The sequence below is a fragment of the Fulmarus glacialis genome, unplaced genomic scaffold (genome assembly GCF_000690835.1).
Source record: "Fulmarus glacialis isolate BGI_N327 unplaced genomic scaffold, ASM69083v1 scaffold5466, whole genome shotgun sequence".
NCBI classification, from domain to species: domain Eukaryota; kingdom Metazoa; phylum Chordata; class Aves; order Procellariiformes; family Procellariidae; genus Fulmarus; species Fulmarus glacialis.
In genome coordinates, this window is record NW_009216102.1 from 29,646 (window position 1) to 38,098 (window position 8,453).

At 45.0% G+C, this 8,453-nt stretch overlaps 1 protein-coding gene across 1 annotated transcript in view; it reads right to left on the reverse strand.

Annotated features, from left to right (window-relative positions):
* Window positions 1–8,453, reverse strand: part of LOC104077792 (protein phosphatase Slingshot homolog 2-like) — a gene marked incomplete at its 5' end in the record, with an annotated part of 32,558 nt that overhangs the window by 23,084 nt on the left and 1,021 nt on the right. The window contains 1 exon segment of the mRNA XM_009579160.1: window positions 4,253–4,317. Within this exon segment, the coding sequence (XP_009577455.1) occupies window positions 4,253–4,317 (65 nt within the window).

Below are 8,453 nucleotides of genomic sequence, written 5' to 3' on the forward strand. Positions count from 1 at the left end.
GCAGAAGCAACTCTACTGCCTTACAACTGGCAGGAAAAGATTTCCCTATTACTAAGGTGTACCCATGGTTGGATTCGGATTGCTCAGAAGAGGCAAAAGTCGATGTGCTTCATTGTTCCTACCACAACCACACACACCCCAGTGCCAAAAAGGAGACCTAGCAGGAGTGGAAGATGCCTGAATTTCACTCCAAACTTCCCCAAATCAACTACTACTGACAGCATTCAGAAAGCAGCTAAGTTGTGAGCGTCAGACCAGCGCTGAATCTCCTGAAAGGCTACACTGAAGTGTAATGCTCCTCCAGAAGCCAGGAGGAAGTGAGAACTGAAGTGAATCCAGCAAGTCTTACAGACAGACTGCTGGTTAGCGAAAAGCCCAGGGAAGGGAGCCCAGTGTTGTAGGTTTTGCCTATAAACATCTGCAGTAGGCAGGCTTTACTTGCAACACTTTTTGGACTCTGTTCCAAGCCATTTGCAGTTATTTTAGGCACAGGATCCCAACTAGAGAAACTATGACATCCCTAGAAAGGAAGTGTCTTAATTATGTATACTGAATCTTAACTTTGGACAGCCTAATCCGACACCAAGACGCTGTCTGGCTTCAATGTTTACCTTATTGCTAAACTGCTTCTTGAACTTTGAGCAGGGCCTACAGAGAGCAAACGGGGCAAGGAGGAGCCGTCACAGCCCAGCCTTGCCCTGTGCTGCTGACAGACACCTGCCTGCTGCCACGGGACCCAGCTGCCGAACTCCTCGCGACCCAACGGTTGAAGCTCGAAGCGGTGTTTGACGTCCTTCGCAAACTGAACCTGAATTCCTCAAACACCAGCAGCCCTCCCGAGTCACTGCTTGTGTAGACACTTCTTGGTGGCCCACAGGAGTTCATGGCTCAGAGAGCCCAGTTTAAACAGTCATTTTATCCTTAAAAAAAAGCTCACAAAATAACTATTGTGTGGGATCTCTCAGGAGTAGTCTGCTTTTCCCAATACACTCCTTTAGTTCTTTCTAACTTGGTCTTGAGGCCAGAACGGCACCTCCTTGCTTAGAGGAAGACCCCTCTGACCTCCTCACACCTCGACTGTCCACTAGCCAGTAAGTCTTGGCCGCAAGATGTGGTAGAGTCTACAACAAAGCTGAAAACAGCACATGGCAGTCAAAACAGAGCTCGCTATTTCACCGGAGTGCTCTATTGCAGGAGACCATGCTGAGAGCAGTAGATGCAGGGAGCAGCAGCTCTAGTGATGAGGGCAGAATAGCAAGTGCAGGCAGGAGACGGTGTTGGCCACATCTTCTAGACTTGTCCAATGGGACCAAAGACTAACAGAAACTACCCAAATGCTGATACCAGCAGACAGACATGCTCTGTACAGCGAGAGACTGTGCCCCACCCCCTCTCTTTAGGATAAGTCATGCTAAAACCAGCCTTATTTTCCTTCTTGCTCCTTGAGTCACTGGGATTCCTTTGGAAACATGGAGGATCAAGGTGGTCAGGCCTTCAAGGAGTGAATTCTGCCAAAGGCGGCTGTTTCTACAACTAACCTCTTGTAGCAAAACAGAAAGGGTGCTCTTCAACCTAGAAGAGCAAGCAATCACCAAGGTCTTCGTGGTTAAAGTCATTATCTACATTAGGAAGCAAACCTCAAACAGAAGCAAAGACTTGCCTAAAACAGGAGCAGGCGGACAACAGCTGCCCTGTGTCCGGGGCATCCACACACAAGCTCTGTTCTGCTTCTCTTGAGGACAGTCCAGCAGCAAGAGGATTAACATAATCTAACTTACTTTGCTAAATCAATTTGGCTAGCAGTAATGGGAAGTCTTAATGCAAGACTCTTTAGAACAGGGCTAGACAAACAGCGATCAAAGGTCATGTAGCTTCAAGTCAGTGGGGTGGGATTTTCAGAGGGCCAACTAAGAGAAACAGGGCATGGCTTACTGTAGCTCTCTAGATTCAACACTTACATCCTTCCCACAAAGCAAAGAACCATGATTGGAGCAGATAATGTGTTTTGCTAAATTTACTAGAATAATAAAACAGCAAACTTGACATTGTAAACCAGCCAACCTCAAAAGTTACTACTAGAGCTCCAACATGCCCATCAAATCACAATTTGGGCTCTAACCTTTTCATTAAGCCGTAGTTCATATGCTCACCCAACAGTAGGAGCACACCAAGTGAGTGGTCTGATGCCTTTTAAATGCAGATATTTGAAATCCCAGTCAATCTAGGGAGGATGGCCTAGCTTCAGGGACTGATGAGATGGAAGGTTCTTTCTAAACAGTTCATCTACACAGAGATAGCTTTCTCCTCAATTTGGGGAGGTTATTTACAGTCTGTTCATGAGCAAGTAGTCCTCTGTAGTCCTTTCAGGGCCAGCAACACTTTTCTTAGTTTTAGGCTCACCTAGACACAAGCCAATGTTATCTTCTGCTGCGTTCTTGTTTTGTCAGAAGGGTGATGTGGTGTTTTACTAGCACTTACGAACAGCACATTCCAAGAGGTAGGTTCATACTGACCTTCCATCTTTTTCATGCTACACGACAGTAGGTGTTTCACACAACAACTCATTTCTCATTGGGATATTGATTTCAAGACAAAAGAAAAGTGCCCAAATTTCTGAACTCTTCTGTTATTATTGAAAACATGTGAGTGAACAAGTCCCCATTCTGCTAAGCTACAAGAATACATTCAATCAGTTTCTACTCTTAACCCATTTTCCTTCTTCCTGCTGTTCTTATACTGGTACCATTGCTCTAATCCTGCTCTCATTGAAGGCTAAAAAACTCTGCCAATAGCTCCAACAGAAACAAGAGTTGTTCCAAATTTTAAGTGTAGGTTTATAGAGGATTAGATTCCTCTGCTGCCCTCTAAGCTGTGAAGTCTGCCCTCCAAATGACAGCAGCCAATGCAAGAAGAGAATGCATTTCTCTCAGTACTGTTTATATTTCAAATCTCATTTGTATCTACTATTTTATGACAGAGTCTATTGCAGCTCCGCACACCCTTCGTTCGTCAAGAATCAATTAAATTCAAGTAGAGTATCGAACTTAACCTCATGCAAGATTTCAGCATTCCAAATGCAGCTCTGAACAAAAGGGTTTATGTCTCAGCCCACAAAGTCCTTATTCAGCTGTTAAGGCTAATTTGTCCCAAATCACACAATGTAGCCAGTGATATTGCTGAACAATGATTTGTTCAATAGCTTCCAATGTTCTAACCCTGGCTCAGATTTTGAAAAGCACTGAGAACCCCCATTCCTATCACTTTCACTGAGATTTTAGTGACAGCAAGGTGTACCTGATGAAGTCTGGGAATAGGTCCTTTAGTCTGCTTACAAAGATTGCTAATGGCAAATTATTTTCAGTGGTCATTTTTGAAGTTAAAGCATTCCATAGTAACCTTGGCTGTTTCCTAGCTATACTCATAAGATCAGTCCAGCTCCAGCACAGCTCAGGAAGATTCAGTAAACCAGAGGTGCCAGAATAACACTTCTAATGCTGGCAGTCCTACTTTGGACATATGTTGCTAAGGAGCATCAAGACAACACGGGAAAGAAACTTCAGGCTACTGAGTGATGAGAGATGCTGATACACTTCAGTCATGCCTGACCTTGTAGAGCACTTCAACATGTTCTAGATAAATTCCTCACTGCTCTTCTTTGGCTTCTGGAGGTCTTTGGGACTGCATATCAATGCTATAAACAGCAATGCCTAATTTTCATAACATCATTATAGGAAGCAACAATCCAGAAAAGCAGAAAGACAAGGTTCAATATAGGCGCATACCTACATAGGGATCCTACATGCTCCTTCCTGATAAGTCATGGCCTTCTGGGATGCAACACGTTAGGAGAGCAGAGTGAGCAACAGAGCTGAACTAACATGGAAGGGCAGGTGTTCACGCTGGTCAGACATAGGTCACCTACTCTTGATTTAAATAGGACACAAAGCTAATTTACCCAGCTTCTCTTGCAATTGTTACAATACTTTTTGAGAGCATAAGTAGTCAGTACTTGGTTCAGACAAAGGCAGTCTTCTAGCCATACCATCTGTCTCACTGAACAACCAAATAAGCAGGCCTTTCATAATTAGCTGCTTTTTTACCTTTGTGGTTGCAAAGAAGACTCCCCAAACCTGCTGATGAAACCACTCAAACATACACACACCACTGCTTTCATGAGTTACACAGGTGTATTTGTCAAGTGGAACTTAACCTTTATATTCATTAACAGCAGATAAGCAAAAAGCCAGCCTACCAGTCTGATACTGTCTTCTGGGCGGAGCAGTATGAACATGGCCTGCAGGTGTTGCTGGAGATCCCCTGCAGGAAAGAGGGAAAGGTGCACAAAAATAGTTTTAAATCACATGCAAGTTCCCGGCTGTCCAGCCAGAGTAAACGTCCACCAAGAAACCTGACACGTCACTGCGAGCGTTGTCACTTCCACCCACTCAGAGATGACAAAACCCCATCTCTTAGTCAGCTGCTCTTTGCTCCATGTGCTCACCTGTTCCCGTCCTACCATGCTCTCTTCTGCTAAATCCTGTTATCTTTTCAACAGAGGTGAAAAGCATTTCAGTACTCTTTGTTCCTTTAAAAAACAAGGCAAACTAGGTAGAAATGGACCCCACCCAATGGTTCAACATCTCATTCTACCACGCGCTTCGAATGAGGAATCTGCCATTTCTTTTACACCAACTTATTACTTAGTGCAGAACTACCACCTAGACAAAAGCATCCCCTTTGAAGTGAGATTCAGTCCCATCTTAGAGCAGCACATGCCCACATATGCTTATGTACCAACCCCACCCAAAAGCGGCTAAGAATTACCACCTGAAAAATCAAGCAACCATAATTTTTCCCAGAAAATGCTTGCTACACTTTTACTGGTGAGGCTGAGGAAGACTGGGGGGGAAGGAAAAAAAAACACAACCAAAAAAACCCACCACAGTCATGCAGTAACTTTAAAGTCGTCTTAAAAAGGGCTGAGTGTCTCAGGTTCCTAAAGCAGCAAGCATCTGAAAGACAAGTGAGATGCCTTTCCGCTGGTACTACTCCACTGACTTCTCAGCACTCCTCCCTGGCCCGTAGAGAGCCAAGAGTTTCTCTGCTAAGCACATTACCTTCTGAGTGTCAGTAAGCAACAACACCTCCAGCAACAGGCTGTTTTTTCAATCATTACTCGGAAAATTAATCTGCATTCCCAGAAAGGAGAGTGCAAGGCTGCCAGGTGGGTGGCACAGATCAGCAAGAAGAGGAGCCTTTACTCTCCCTCCCTCTCCCACTCCCCCACAGACGGGAAGCTGAGTTTAGGCAACACTGCGGGGAAGAACATGAATGCTGGAGCAAGTATTCCGCACGAGTCGCTACGAGAGCATTTCCTAGGAAGGTTGACTAACCTTCCTGACCTGCCTTTCTAATTCATCGGTGGTGCTAGAATCCATGCTATTTCACAGACTTTCAGAAATAAGGAAACCTCAGACATGGAGCAGCATCCAGAAGTGCCACAAAAGGGAACGGGAAGAAAGGAAACGCAGCCCAGCGAGAGCATGGTACCTAGTTTCCAAATGATTTTTATAGCTGGTGGGACAGCAGGGCTGAAGGGCTGCTGCAGCCTCTCTCCTGATGGGACAGCAGCAAGCTTGTGTGGAGTGGGCTACGCAGGACACAGCATTCCCTGCTTTCGCCTTCCTTCCTCCTTGAAACACATTTCAGCATATGGAGAATGAGTCAATGCCCTGAGATTGGATTTTTAACTGGGGGTGGGAAAAATTGAGGCACTTTGCAGTGCTAGGGAAGTCACATACAATGCACCAGCGGTGACAAGCACCTGAAGCTACTTCCTGCCCAAGGACATTGTTCCCAGCGCTGGAATGGCTGGCACATGCCTCCCTAAACAGCAATTATTTAGGGAGATAGGTAACATAGGAAAGGCCAGCTCATCCATCGGATGCTTGTCCTCCCAGGAGTGCAATGGGAGACAGGATTTCCCCACATCCAGACCAGTGCACAGTCTTGGCAATGCTGCTCAGTTCCAGCAAATTTCAGCTGCTAGCGCAGTGGGAACCAGCGAGAACTGGACTCAGCAGGCAAAGGTCCCTCTGCTTCAGGTGGCACGTCCTGCCTGCAGCCTGGAAGAGCCCAGCAAGCATTTGACTCATGAGGCATTCACATGTCTTAGGCAGCTTGAAATGAAAGATGCTTCACCTCAGTTTCTCCCTCCCCAAAGTGTAACAGTTCCCACCTATTGACGCCAGTAATTCAACATCAGGAACCAGTTTAAGAGCTGAAGTTTCCAGAGTTTAAAAAAAACTCCACCAGGACTACTGGATTATCTCAATACTTAAAAAAGAGAGGAATTTTCTAAACAACCCTTTCTGCAAGGCTCAGTTAAGGAGCTCCACCACCCCTCATCTTCAGAAAGTTTATGGCACCCCTTCCTGTTCCCCAGCCTGCCCTGCCAGCTTTGGGAGCTCCAGAGCTGGAAAATAAAGTATTGCTTCCTTGGCCAGCTTTAATCGACTTGCAGCATTTTCAGCCCCAAACACACAAAGCATTTTGTAAGCTTCCTGGATTAAGAAAAAGCAAAGGAAAGGTTTTAGCATGCCAGAATCAGCACAAAGATATCACATCCTGTCCTATGAAGAGCTGTCGGCTTCGCTGGCATTCATGGCATGACTGCTGCTTCCTATCACATTGTCCAGCAACAAGCAGATGCTTTTGTTTCCTTCGAGCTGGCAGGCTAGGTGTAAAACATCAGCTAGAGTGGGATCTTAAAAGTGATTTACAGTATCCCAGAGATGGCAAAAGCCCCAGGGAAGTTGCATCCTTTTCTGGCCTCCTCCAGTGTTGTTGGGAGTGCAAAAGCAAGCCCACCATCCTACAGAACACAGCCTGTTTGCCAGGTGGCACGGGGCGCAGGACCACCCAGCGAGAGGAGTGTGGGCAGCTGGTACCTTATCTAGTCAATCTGCCAAGTAGTGATTTCCACTGCTGAAGATGATACAATTAAAGAAATGGGTGTGAGCATTAATGATTTCCTGTTATGCATTTACTCTTCATGCTGGATTCTAGCACCTCTGATGAATTAGAAAGGGAGGTCAGGAAGGTAAGTCAACCTTCCTAGAAAATGCTCTTGAAACCATTTGAAACACTATTGCATCCATAGGCAGCAATTTCATACTGGAAAGTTATGTCCGCTCTCCACCTCCCTTCTAATTTTGTGTGCCAGAGATAAGTCACGACACACACGGGAGTGAAAGTTGAGCACAGATCATCAGAGTCCAAGAAAGGAGACAGTTTTCTTTGCGACACACTTTGCCAGCTCACTGCCAATAGCTGGCTCACCTCTCAGAGCCACACTCTCTACATCACTGTTTTAATTTTGGTGGCACACATGTTTTGCTCAGGAAGGTGACACATTGATCCCTTGGTATGTTGGTCTGCTGGCATGTATTGTACGTTAGAAAAGTTCACAGAAAAGAAAGATGGTGCACACTCATACAAAGGTCTCTTTTCAGTGAAATCTCCAAGCACCAGAAAAAAATACTATACCATTCACATCACTTGACAAGCAGGGAAACTGAGGAAAGGACAAGTACTGATGCCTCATTAATCTTACCCCATAAGCTGAAGAGACAGGAATAAAAAGAGTCTTCTAAGAACAAAAATCCCACCCCTTGGGCAAGCCAGCCTCTTAAATACAAAACATCTTGCTGTAAGCAATTACAACACACCAGATTTGCTTTCTTGGCAACCTGGCTTCTAAAAGCTCTGGGCTGATTAGACAAGCGACTCTGTTTTCCACTAAGGTCTCCAGACTGTAGTCTGGCAAGTAGATGAGGCAGCAAGAGAGACTCAAAGCCGTTTGCGCTGCCTTGCACGGGTTCACAAGGAAACCCATCCAGCGGGTCTCCTCTGCAAGGTAAAGCCAAGACAGCAACTGAGCTGGTCTTCAGTTATGCAAAGGACTTCGGAGAGATTAAAAACCAAGACAGGTCAAGATAAACTTTTAAAAGACTGCCGACTCTACTTTCACGCTGAAGACCATTTCACTTCAGTCTCAACCAGAAAGGCCAGCTTTAAATTAAGCTTTAGAACAATTTATTTTCTTTTGATAACTGGTAATTAATGCATCTCATTCAAAGCAATTTGGGTATTGCTTGTACTATGTCTGAGTGGAAGTATATAATTAATCGCCTTTTGACTTAAACTCTTTCTATAAATATGTTTGTAAACAGATTTTGAGGTGGACTAGTCATCAGGTAGGTAACTCTGCCGGATGTAGAGCTGGATGACAGTCTGATGGTATCAAAGTACAAAAAAATCTACACCTGGAACCGAACCAAATCACATTTTGGTGGTCACTTTTTGGCAAAGAAAGTTGACTCCAGCCTCTCTGTTTCTGACTCTGTCCCATAAGCAAAAGCCTGAAGGTCTCAATATTGTTTTTTTCCTGC